This window comes from Pelodiscus sinensis, chromosome 1, assembly GCF_049634645.1.
Source record: "Pelodiscus sinensis isolate JC-2024 chromosome 1, ASM4963464v1, whole genome shotgun sequence".
Classification (NCBI taxonomy): domain Eukaryota; kingdom Metazoa; phylum Chordata; order Testudines; family Trionychidae; genus Pelodiscus; species Pelodiscus sinensis.
In genome coordinates, this window is record NC_134711.1 from 65,622,807 (window position 1) to 65,635,326 (window position 12,520).

Genomic DNA, 12,520 nt, shown 5'->3' on the forward strand with positions numbered 1-12,520 from the left:
CCTGCCCCTATGCCCCATGTCATTTGACCCTTTAACCTCTGGCCCCTACAGCCTATGCCAATACCCTCTTGCCCTGTGACCCCACCACATGCTCACCCAACACCCCTGCACTCCAGAGCAAGGCTGCCCCCTTCTAAGGAGTGTGGCTGTTACTGCCATGCCAGTAGGGGGGATTGATCATTGGTAGCACACGTGTTCTCTCTTCCTTTGTACCCCACCATCCCAGGCATGTCTTGTGCCCTGATACATAGAGGCAGGGGCAAGAGGAAGTGCAGATCCCCATCCGACCCTTCATCTTACCTGGATGGGAGGGGGGAGGAAAGAAGGCGTCGTCTCCTACTCTGCTGCCTCCTGCTCCGCCGCATTAACCTTAATGCTGCCGCTGGGCAAAACCAGCTACTGTAGCTGAGCCGCCACAAACTGCTGGCTTCAGCTCCAGCAGCCATCGTGGCCCGGCAGCCAGTAGTTTGCAGACCGGCACTGGTCTGCTGACTGGCACTTGAAACCACTGCTATAAATTAATCTTTCATTATACTGAAGTTGAAATCAAACATTTTGTGCAACAATCATTTCTTTGTCCAGGATAAGTCTGTGACAACTCACTTTGTGTTTATACATCAGGGTTAATTTTGAATTTCAGGGCAAATCAAAATTATAGATTAATTGTATAGGTTAATTGTATAGTGCCATTTGTTGCTGTAAATGTGACTTTTATAGCCTTTAATAATACTGTGAGTAAAGTTCCCTCTGTATTAGCTGTCTAGTTATTTAGGTTGTCTAAATGTTTGCTATAAAAACTCAGCATGTTGATCCATTTTTTTACAGGTTATATATGAACAAGAAGGGGTTTTCATTCATTCATCCTGTGCAAAAAATGATGACCAGGATAGTTTAATATCAGGAGTACTACGTGTCATAGAAAAGGTAATAATTTGATACAGCTCATTAGATTTTTTTTCTTTTGTTTACCTTCAGTGCATCTAATATACCAAACATATTGTAAGTTTAAAATAAAAATCCTGAGTGTTTGTGTTTTAAAAAACACTATCCTGTTTGGCCGCTGTACCTAAAATAACATATACATAAATAAATGCATATAATTCTTTGCATAAATAGGGAGAATTGCATTTTTGTAATTATCAACTTACTGAGGTTGTGTTTGATGGATTGGATTATAGGAAGCTGAAGTAATAGTAGACTGGAGACCATCGGATGATACTTTGGACTCGTCCAATATCCTCTGTGCTGGAAAGGTATGCTTATTAATTACTGGCATTCACCCTTTCTGCAGGTTTGGTTTATTGTTTATCTGCTAAATTTAGCTAGACGATCCTAAAAATAGAAATTTACTTCTTCAGAGTGGTGGTTAATTTTGTTACTGCAATGCCTAGGATTGATGCCTGTACTTGGACCCCATTATGTACAAACAGAACTATAAGACAGTTATGTTTTGCCCTCCAAGTGGAGGTCGCTAGGATCCAGTGAAACCTGGTCTTCAGATTATGAAAAAGGGAAGTGCTACCTCTGTGGATCTGCTCTGTGGATCTAGGTTTAAAGATATTGTGTTAAGATGTTAGCTCATACACCCTAACAAAAATGGTTTAAATCTAGAAGAGAAAAGATCTTGTCTTTAACTGTACTAGTTTGGAATGTACTAAAATAAAGCTATTATAATACAAATAATTAAACCTTGCCTATTTTGGTTAAATTTTGGAAGATCTTAAATTGAAGTAGGTAACATGATCAAACATCAGACCTCTAATTCATAGTCAAGAAAAACTAGGCCTAAGACAAGTAATTGTCTCCTCCTCTCTTGATGTTGCAGAAATCTCTCTGTTGGCCTTTAAAGGATCTGTGCAGTCTTACTATGTGTGTAGATGTTAACTTTTGAATTTTTTTTAAGTGTGCCTATGGTAAACTCATATCTACCTAAGCTATAGTAATTCTAAGTCCCCACTATACTAAGCCCAATTTTGGACCCTGCCTACTAAATCTATTGAAATAAAAGCCTCATAAAACATTAGAATGTTAAAGATCCTTTAGTGTAGTTGCTTAAAAACACCTGTACAGAGCGGTATCAAATCAAAACGAAAACTTATGAGAACTCTCTTCTCCTGCATCATGCCTACTACAGAGTGCTGGGTCTGGCTTGAATCCTCTAGGGTCAATAAAAGGTCTTGGCTTACCATGGTCCTGGACAAGCCTGTCACCTGTGCCACCTCATCCTCTTAATTCCACTTCCTCATCTGCTACTTTTTCTTTGGGGTTGAGGCCACCTGTCAGTGTATCCACTCCCCCTGAATTATCCATGGGCCATGTGGGTGGGGTTGTAGCTGAGGATGGTATCCAGCTTCTTATTGTAGAAGCAGCTCTTTGTTGTAGCACTAGAGCAATGGTTTCACTCTCTTGACTTCTGATATGCCTGCCCCGCTCCTTGAACTTTGCACGGCACTGATTTGTGTCCTATTAAAAGCCCTTCTTCCACATGCCGTGAGAAATCTTCCTGTATGTACTAAGGGTTCTGACAGCTGGAAAGGAGGTGGGGCTGCAGCTCTCCCCACAGAGCTTTGATCTCCCGTCTGTGCCTGTGTCCCAGGCTCCATCCTCCAAGAGACGTGGTCTTTGGGATTACCGGGGTGGGAGGGGAGGGAGGAGCTGGTGCAGGGAGGCAACAGCGGTCACCTGAGCCTCTGTACCTCTCCCCTCCCCCCATTCTCCATGGCAGGGTTTGGGGGTGATGGGTACAGACATACCCTCCCCAGGCCACTGGGACTCCTGGGCCAGATTGTGAATATGTTCTGGCCATAGATGGCCTGTGGGCTGTGAATTTGAGGCTTCTGCAGTAGAACCTACAACTCTGATATACTTCACGTGGGAGATTGCTTAGTGTGTGAGTGTTCACTGGTGAGCAGTAAAGATGCCACATGAATTGTCCATGCTTAGCAAACAGCATGTGGAATTTCAAGATTTCCTGTCCCTTTAAAGGGGTGGTGGTGGATGCCTGTCTACTTGGCTGCAGGATATTGCAGAATTCCTTATTCACTATATTTATGGATTTCCATATAAAATTTGCGCAGATTAAGCAAACAAACTTGCAAGTCACTGTCCCAGCAAACTCAACATCAGCTTTTGACAGTCAGCATAGCATCTAGTAAATGACCAGTGAGTTTGTGCAAATTGTCATTGATGACAATCTGCAGACAGTGGTATGGCATGGATTACCAGAGGGGCTAAATTAGGTTGAAGAGCCCCTTTTTTGTGTTGATAGACAAGGCAGGTATAAATCAACTTGTCTCACAGCCTTTTGTAAATTTGTGGAGCACACAAATAGAAAAATGTGTTTACTTGCAGAGTGATCAGATTTCATATGGAGATTATGGAGTAAAAAAGTTAATCTGGTCTATGCTCCCACAGCCCTTGTTACAAGGTCACTTTAAAAAAAGAAAGTAGGGCTAGGGAACCTAAGGTTTGGAGGATGGATGTGGTCCCCGACTTCCGTGGATCTGGCCCCTGATGCTCAGGGCTCCCCCCAGCATTTGGGAGCCCACCCTGGCACAATATTTCAGCCCACACCCCATAGGGCCCCCCTACGCTCTGGTGTGTGAGGGGAATGTGGGGAGTGTCTTTTCCCTTCTCTGTCAGGACCACCTCAGTGTGGGTTTTTTTTGTTTGTTTTTTGTTTGTGTGGCTCCCTACTGATTTTTCTGTGGGTCAGTGGCCCCCAAGCCCAAAAAAGGTTTCCCACCCCTGCTTTAAAGGGTTGGACCACACTTGACATTTGGAGAAAATTCTGCAGGTGTATTCAAAAGAAAGTGGAATTCTGAAATAGAATCACAAAGTATTCAGGGGTGCTAAAACTAGTTTTATAGCTAGTATGCTGAGAGCCATTGAATCAAATCCTGTATATGATAAGTCAACCATTGTCACAGCATCTTTAGTTCCAGCACCTATGGAAGCATTTGATTTTATATTGACCTTAGTATATAGCTGTCTCCAATACAAAGCGTAATGCTTTGCCATCTTAACTTTTACTTTTAATCCATGTTGCTGCCTTAACACTGTGATCTTGGTTTAGAACAAATGCCAATTCTTTTTCTTAGTATCATTGACACATGGAATCTTTGTGGGGAGTTGGGAATGATTGTTTTAAAAATACTATGTATTTAACCTAGAATTGTTAAAATCATTCCCTTTCTGTTTGTTGTGGTCGTAAGAAAGGGCAGAAGTAGCTTGAGCGTTTTACAATTTAGAGTAATAAACAGTATATACAGTGTGTCATTACTGAGATGAGATCGGTTTGTCAATTTTGAATATGTAAGGTTGTTTTAAAATTTCTACTTAATGCTAGTGCATCTCTATCTGGGACGATTTAAGATTATTTGGGTGATCTTCACTGTCTTTTTATATACATTTCTAATGTTTGGCTTTCTTCTGAGTTTAAATTTAACATGGCATTTCTTTTCTTTTTTAAATTTATTTGACAACTGTTCTTTTGAGGATTTTAACACTCATGTCTTTGTACTTTTGGCCTTACCTCCAATTTATCAAAGGTGTTTGTGTTTTTTGAATCTTGAAATTAGCTGTTGATAAAATTCAGTTTTAGTTTTTGTCTTTTGTTGTTTTTTTGTCTTTTTTGTTCAGGATTCCAGTTCAGTTGTAGAATGGACACACACACCTAAAGAAAAATCTCCCCGGGGGTCTGACCACCAGAATAATTATGAAGCAGAATGGGACATGGTCAACACAGTATCGTTTAAAAAGAAGCCACGTTCTAATGGAGGTGCATGCGAAAATAAATGCTGAAACTTCAAATATTTCATTTGCTATTTAACTTTTAGTTTTAAAAGAGCTGTTTACTTATAAAAATACTCTAGAATGTATTCCCTCAGACACTGAACTGCTGAGGTAACTTGTGGCTCGAATCACGTTTTTTCAAGTCAGTTGATCTCTGCCCCCACAAAGCTGTCTGGTTCAGTTTAATTTCCTCTCTAAAAAAACTTTAGGGAGAATGTGATTGAAGCTTTAGTCTTGCTAGCATTTTAAAAGTTCACCCTACTGAGGCATAGTAATGCATTATGACAGTCTTACAGGGCATAAAACTAACATGTATCTCAAGCAAGTGAAATTTGAACAAATGAATGAGAAAATTAATGCTGTACTAGGCAGATGCTACTTCACTATTGGAACACTAGCAGAAGTTTTAATATACTACTATGCAGTGAAAGCATGCACATAAAAAAAAGACACGTATTTGGAGAATTGTACTCTGTTTCATACTTAATACTACAATTTTGGTAAAATTGTTGTTGGTTGCCTCTCGGGAGCCGAGGAAGACATGTTGTGCATTACATGTGGCTCCGGAGCCCAAAGGTCGAAGCACACATGCGGCTACAAATAGGGCATGGGACGCCGGTTGTCAGAACAGGAGAGAACACAGCTCTGAGTTGTCTTTCACGTGCAGCTGCGAGGCATTGGCGACGGTTGTCCTCAAACTTTGTCACTGCTTTTCTCGTAAGGGAACGCCAGTTAGTCCTGTCTGCAGCAGCAAGTTCACGTTGTCGAGGTTAAAGGCCTGTCCACTGCAAGTTGGTCTTCAGGTTATCCTTATACCTCTTCCTCAGGCGTCCCTGTTTGCAACTACCACGTACCAGCTCCCCGTAGAACAGCTGCCTCGGGATCCTGCTTTCGTCCATGTGGAGAACTTGGCCAGACCATCAAAGCTGGATCTGGAGGATCTTGGCTTTGATGCTTGTGGAACTGTCAAGCACATCTTGGTTAGTAATTCGGTCCTGCTAGCGTACTCACATGGTTTATCGTAGGGAGCACATGTGGAACTGATCCATCCGCTTGATGTGCCTACAGTTCAGGATCCATGTTTCACAGCCATACAGGAGAGAGGTGAGGACCACGGCATTCTATACTTTGATTTTAGTTGATAGGCGAATATCTTCGTGCTGAAGAATTTTAATACGCAATCTCCCAAGTGCCTGACTGGCTTTCTGGATCCTCACTATAATCTCTTTGTCAAGGGATCCATCACTTGATATTGTGCTGCCCAGGTACTACCTTCAGTTGTATACCATTAATAGCGATACATGGCTGTGGAGGAGTACTACTTGGTGCAGGCTGGAAGAGGACTTCTGTTTTTCTGAGGCTAATCGTGAGACCGAATAGTTTAGATGCTTCAGAGAATCTGTCAATGATGGTCTGCAGGTGGTGCTCTTGGTGTGCCATATGGGCGCAGTCGTCAACATACAGCGCTTTGGTGATAAGCCTCTCCAGTGTCTTGGTCTTTGCAGTAAGGCGTCTCAAATCAAACATTGCACCATCCAAACAGTATCTGATATAAATACCAAGATCTAAGTCTCTGACAGCATGCATGAGGACTTGAGCGAAGAACAGGTTAAAAAGCACCGGGGCAAATACGCAGCTCTGTTTCACGCCATTGGAGATGTTGAATTTCTCAGATGGCGCACCATCTGAGAGTACCTCTCTTGTCATGTTGTCGTGAAACAGCTTGATGAGTGAGATGAACTTTGTTGGGCAACCCAGCTTCCTGAGGATGATCCACAATGCATCTCTGTTAACCGTGTTGACTCCCTTCATCAGATCAATGAAGACAGAGTAGAGTTTCATATTCTGCTCAAGGCACTTCTCTTCCACCTGTCTCATTACGAAGATTATATCGACAGTACTGCGATCGCGCGGAAACCACATTGTGACTCAGGGAGACTCCCTTCTGAAACTGTCGAAATCAGTCTGATCAGGATGATGCGGGCAAAGATTTTCCCGGCAATGGAAAGCAGCGAGTTCCCGCAATCGGCTCTTGCACCCGTATTCTTGTACAGAGCAACTATCACGGCATCACGGAGGTCAGATGGCATTTCTTCCTCTTCCCAAATACTGGTCATTTCTTATTTGGTAAAATAAGAAAATAAATATTGGAAAACTGAAAGAAGTTGGAACCATCTGTTTTTTATATCTAGATCCCAGGTGGGAAAAGGGCCTCTGCGGGCCAGGTTTGTCCCGCCAAGTGGATTGGTCCAGCCTGCAGACATCCTGCATCCAGGCCAATCAAGGCCTAGGGACGGGGGAGCACGCAAAGTTTCCTCCCGGCCTGCCCTTTCCCTGCAACGAGCGTGTGATGCTTAGAAGCGCACTCCTTGCAGGTCGGGCAGGGCAGGAGGAGACTTTGCACACTTCCGTCTGCAAGCCCTGATTGGCCTGGGGGTGGGAGAAGCGTGCCAAGTCTCCTCCTGCCCGGCAAGGGGCTTGACACTGAAAGTCAACTGCCAGCTGTTGCTCAGCTGATGGGTGATGGTAAGCAGCGCTCCCTGGCAGGGTGAGGGCAGACTTAGTGTGCTCCCCTCCCCCCAAGGCCCTGATAGACGTGGGGACAGGTGGGGGGGGGGGAAGGGGGAGGAAGGGGAGGAGCGTGCAAAGTCTCCTCCCCTCACCAGGGGTGCAGGTGTCTACAGAGAGCTGCCACCTGTTCAGAACAGCTGGCTGTTCTCTCTGGGGAAGGGGGCGTGGGCAAAGACTTCACATGCTCCCCCATCCCCAGACCAATCAGGGTCTTTGGGCAGGGAAGAACAGAAGTGTCCTGGCCCTGCTCCCTCTGCCTGAGGCCCTGACCCTTGTGGGATGGCCCAGAGCCACTTGAACAGTTTCTGAAGTGGCCCCCAGTCAAAAATTATTGGCCACTCCTGATCTAGACCATCAAGTTTTTATAATTAGAACATGCCCAGTTCTTATGTTTCTCATTATTTTGCTTGTAATTGTGGGATCTCTACTAGTTACTTTTGTTCTCCCTCTGCAATCCCCCTCCATCTTTTTATATTCATTGTCTTGCTCTGTGTTAGAATCCAGTCCTATAACTTGAGGAGTGAATGGGGCCTACAAACCCCGTATTGAGCCTCTCCTGTTTTCAGGTAAACAGCTAGACAGCAATCACACAGCTGCCCAAACTGCCAATCATGGACACTGGCTCCAACAACTTCACCCAGTAGAGGAAACAAAGCCTGCTATAAAGGGGAGAGTACAGAGAAGGAAAGAAAGGTTAAAAAGCCCTAGAATAGCTAATGGGTAACATCCTTGCATCAGGCTGCCTCCAAGAACGCGGCCAAAAGACTGAAACAATTTCTAGTGTGTCCAAAAACTGTTGTGCCTGGGGCAAACTAAGGAGTGCCAGTCAGGGCAGCAGAGACTCTACAAAAGACCACACTAGGAGTTGGTGACAGGGACCCTTTATGTTCATGTGGCAACACATCAATGATGGTGGTTCTTAGAGTGCATGTCTATATTTGTATTCCATTCCAGGTGCACATGAGCTGTCTGTGCTTAATATTAGAGATATTTAGTTAGTAGAGACCGTTGAGTCTACTCCTGCACCTTAAGTACCCCTTAAACCACAGGTATAAAGGACTGTAGGACCAACCACCACTCCAATTCCTTCTCTCTGTCAATGGCTGCAATGGAATGCTCAGTGTCCTGTACACCTATAGTGTTAGCTCTTATTGCTTTATTGCTGCACATAGTGGTTGCTTAATGTTAGGTTAGTGATTCCTTTTTGACAATTATCATTTTATAGCTGTTTTATAATATTTTGGTTAGGTTTCAGTAATTTTTCAGGAGCTTTCATTCACGTTCCCTCCCAATTTAGGGTTGTTTTTTTTTTGTCTTTTTGGGTGATAATGCCTCACCCTGAAACACCCTACTTCAAATATTGCTCTTCTTGCAAGGTAATATTTCCTCCTAGTTATACTCAATATTGTCTTTTGTTTATTGGAAACTCTTATCCCTTCAAAAAGCCGCCGGTGTCCGTCAGAACCTCAGTTGCTCTCCAGCCTTTTTCAGAACTTCATAGTTCATTGTTATTGTTAGGGTAACAGTTAGTGATAGTGTAGTATAGTTTTTCAGTTTAATAGTTAAAACAGTTATTGTTTAAAACAAAATTTCTTTGCTGTCAGGGCTGTTTTGCCTTGATAACATTTCCTTACTGGGATGCCAGGCTCTGCAGGCTTCAAACACTATCTGTCCTGCAGGCTCTTAATCCCTGTCTCTGATGGGCACTTACAGTGTGTTTGGTGCCTCAGGCAGGCACATGCCACTTCCCAGTGCCAGCACTGCAAGCAGTTAACAACCCATGTACATAAAGGCAGGGAGCTTCAAATGAAGCTTCACTCCCTTGAGAACACCATGAGACCAGCCTCGGATCCGGAGCACTCCACTCCACCTTGACAGCCCGCTCCATTGGCCGTGTCTGAGAAGGCTGCTCCCTCAGTCTCTGGTGCCACGGACTCTTCCTCTGACCAGCCTAGAAAGAGATCCCATTCTTCAAGTAAAGGTGTAACTCTCCTTCCAAAAATTAGGAGCAAACCCCCAAAATAACCCCTGCACCGACCTTGACTAGGGCACCAGACAGGGAGGTACTGGGGCTGTCTGACATAGATTCCTGAGAGTCCAAAGACCTCAGTAAGGCAGGTGCTAAGGCACCAGACAAGCCCAAGTCAAAATTGGTGCTGCTGCACCGTGTGCCTCTGCCTTTGCACCGATGAAAGCAAGGGCTAAGTCAGCTCCTTCAGATGCACTGCTGGCACTGAAGAAACCTAGGTCTCATTCGGCATTATTGGCACCTATGCTGCTTCTAGCTCCAACGAGGCACAAGCACCTGGCATCAGTGACCCCACATCCAACACGATCAGCATCATGGTGGCCGTAATGCTCTCCATATTGCTTTCAGCACCAGTGGCCTCGGTGCCACAGCTTTTCACAATGGTAGAGAAGCTCAGAGTAATATCCATGCCAGTGACCCCACTATTTGGCACCAACGGTACTCCCACATCTAGCAGGTTTACTCTCTCCTCTCCTACAGGCTCAGCACTGCCACTCTCAAGCGATGAAGACAGGGAGACCTTGGTTAATACTCATATACCAAGGCATTCCTCCCCAATGCAGCCCTAGCAGCAGCAGCAGCAACAAGCTCCTCTGCAATGGTGGCGAACTTAATGGCTGCCCCCTCCAGTACCACTGTCAGCCAACTAGCTGTACTGGGACCCTGGGCCCCTTACAGAGCCCAGGAAGTGCAACAGGTACAGCCTCAGTCAACTTCATCTACACCATCGAGGGCCACCTCTTTACCCTCCCTGGACATATTCAACTTACCTGGAGGAAGATGAATCAGCCTCAAGTGATGAAGAGTCTTCTGTCTCGTCATACCCACCGATGCACATCTCATCATCTTCCCTGATAACACAATGATGTCCCCTCCTCCCACAGCATGAGACGATTTTAAGTCGTTCCAAGAACTTTACAAGAGGGTGGCCAACGTCCTGGAGGAAAAGGAGTAGCTAGCAGGAAATGTGGTAGAGGGGTCAAGAGAGGACCAATGCTGTATCAAATTTACAGGAGCTTGAAACACGATGGTAATCCTAGGCAAGAGAGGCTTGGATTCTCCTCACAACAGTCTTAGTGGATGGCCCAGAGGAGGTACTTTGCTAGGCTCTGTAATGCATACCTAGAGTGAAATACACATATGGACACCACATCTCAAAGAATTCAGTTAATTTACAAGTGAATACCTTTTATTTCTGACTGGACTGAGGGGTGTCTTGGGATATGTTACTTGTAGCTGGGATTTCATTCATCCAGTGAATCTACAGGTGCTAGATAAATGTTGTAGTATATAGCAGTAGAATGAAGTCTGACAGCTGTATTAACTGTTTAGAAGACTGGGATGAGGACAGGTAGAGTGGGAACTAAAGAATGTTACAGTGTACATTCTGTTCCCAGAGGTACTGTTATGTTTCTGGAACGTTGGTAGTATTGATATGAGGTATATAGATGCTAATAGTGGAAACCAAATCATAACTGTCACAATTTTGTCTTTAAAGATGCTACAACTCATACAAATGGCGAAAGCAAGTGGTCATTCCAGTTCAGTTTGACAGATCTGAAATCAATCAAACAAAATAAAGAAGGCATGGGATGGTCTTATTTGGTATTCTGTCTGAAGGATGATGTCATCCTCCCAGCTCTTCATTTCCATCATGGTGATAGCAAATTATTGATTGTGTCCCTTGAAAAATATGTGGTGCTGTGTGAGTAAGTATCAAACAGTTCTTAATCTATTAATCTATTATATATTTGAGTTTCTGTCAGTCTGTATGTTCAAGAACTTCTAAACAGTAAGAGCTAGGACCACCAAATTTGGTATGCAGCTTCCTCTTATCATAGCTTGCTAAGCGTTTGGTTGTGCCAGGACAATGTGATATGCTTGGAATGTGCTTGTTTCTCATAAAATAGAGTGGAGGGGGCTCTGGTAGGGACTGTATAATGGGACTGTAGACTGTATAATGACTACAGGGGAGCAGCAAGGGGCCAAAGATGAGACTGGGACAACTGTATCCTCTTTGGAGCTGCAGCCAGCAGGGGTGGAGAAAGCTATCTACTATATATTTGCGAGAGTTTGTGTCCGTCCCCCCCCCCCCCCCCAGCTTTGCCCACTGCGGTTGCAGTGGCCACGGACAGGTGCTTCTCACCTAGCACCAAGCGGCTGTGGTGAGAGAGGGTGGGTTATCCTCTCTCCCTGAGACAGTCTGCATACTGAACCCCTCATCCCCATCCCAGAGCAATGATTTAATTGAAGAAAAACAAAAACTGAGTTAAGGATCCAAGCAATGCCTGGTAAATCTACTAGTATACAATATAAATAAATGCAATAATTGTGAATTCTAGCAATACACTTGCCAGTGTCAAACTAGGTTCTGAAAATCTAACATTGAGCAGTTAATAAAATTCCCTCCCTTTTAATCTTTTCTCACTATTTTAATATTTATCTCATTTCTAACAATTGATTTAATAGTTTTCACTTAAAATGTTTTGACATTTCAACGAGCTTCATCAATCTATAAAAAATCATACAACCTCTGCAAAAGCTGTGTCATGGTATTAGCACCCTCTAGTGAGTACAGAGTGGAAATGAAGAGGTTTATGTTTTGTTCACTTCACTGTTGTCAAGACTTTGTGACTGTCAGTTTATCCTCTCTCCTAGTTTCTTCATCTAAAAATGGGGTTGATAATAGTCAACCTATGTAAATTACTTTGGGATCACCAATTATTGTCAGTCATATATCCTTGAAGATACCAACTTTCTTCTCTAGACTGGAAAATTTCTTTGAAGTTCAAAAGCTTGTGCCGTGCATGAATATAAGTTGGTACATTAAAAAGATTTTCTCACCTACTTTGTTTCCTATATAAGCAAAATAATTTATTATTGATGATGATTTCTATTGTCATTAGAATCATAGAATAATAGGACTGGAAGGGACCTCGAGAGGTCATCAAGTCCAGCCCCCCGCCCTCAAGGCAGGATCAAGCTCCGTCTACACCATCCCTGACAGATGTCTATCTAACCTGTTCTTAAATATCTCCAGAGAGGGAGATTCCACCACCTCCCTTGGCAATTTATTCCAATATTTGACCACCCTGACAGTTAGGAATTTTTTCCTAATGTCCAATC

The 12,520-nt window shown here is 43.8% G+C and overlaps 1 protein-coding gene across 4 annotated transcripts in view; it reads left to right on the top strand.

Moving 5' to 3' along the window:
• TBC1D15 (TBC1 domain family member 15) overlaps positions 1-12,520 on the top strand; it is a 78,414-nt gene that overhangs the window by 29,339 nt on the left and 36,555 nt on the right. For all 4 annotated transcript variants that reach the window (XM_006121546.4, XM_006121545.4, XM_075931905.1 and 1 more), the window contains 4 exons: positions 826-924; positions 1,179-1,253; positions 4,642-4,780; positions 10,893-11,103. In XM_006121546.4, the coding sequence (XP_006121608.1) occupies positions 826-924; positions 1,179-1,253; positions 4,642-4,780; positions 10,893-11,103 (524 nt within the window). The remainder of the gene's footprint in view (positions 1-825; positions 925-1,178; positions 1,254-4,641; positions 4,781-10,892; positions 11,104-12,520) is intronic.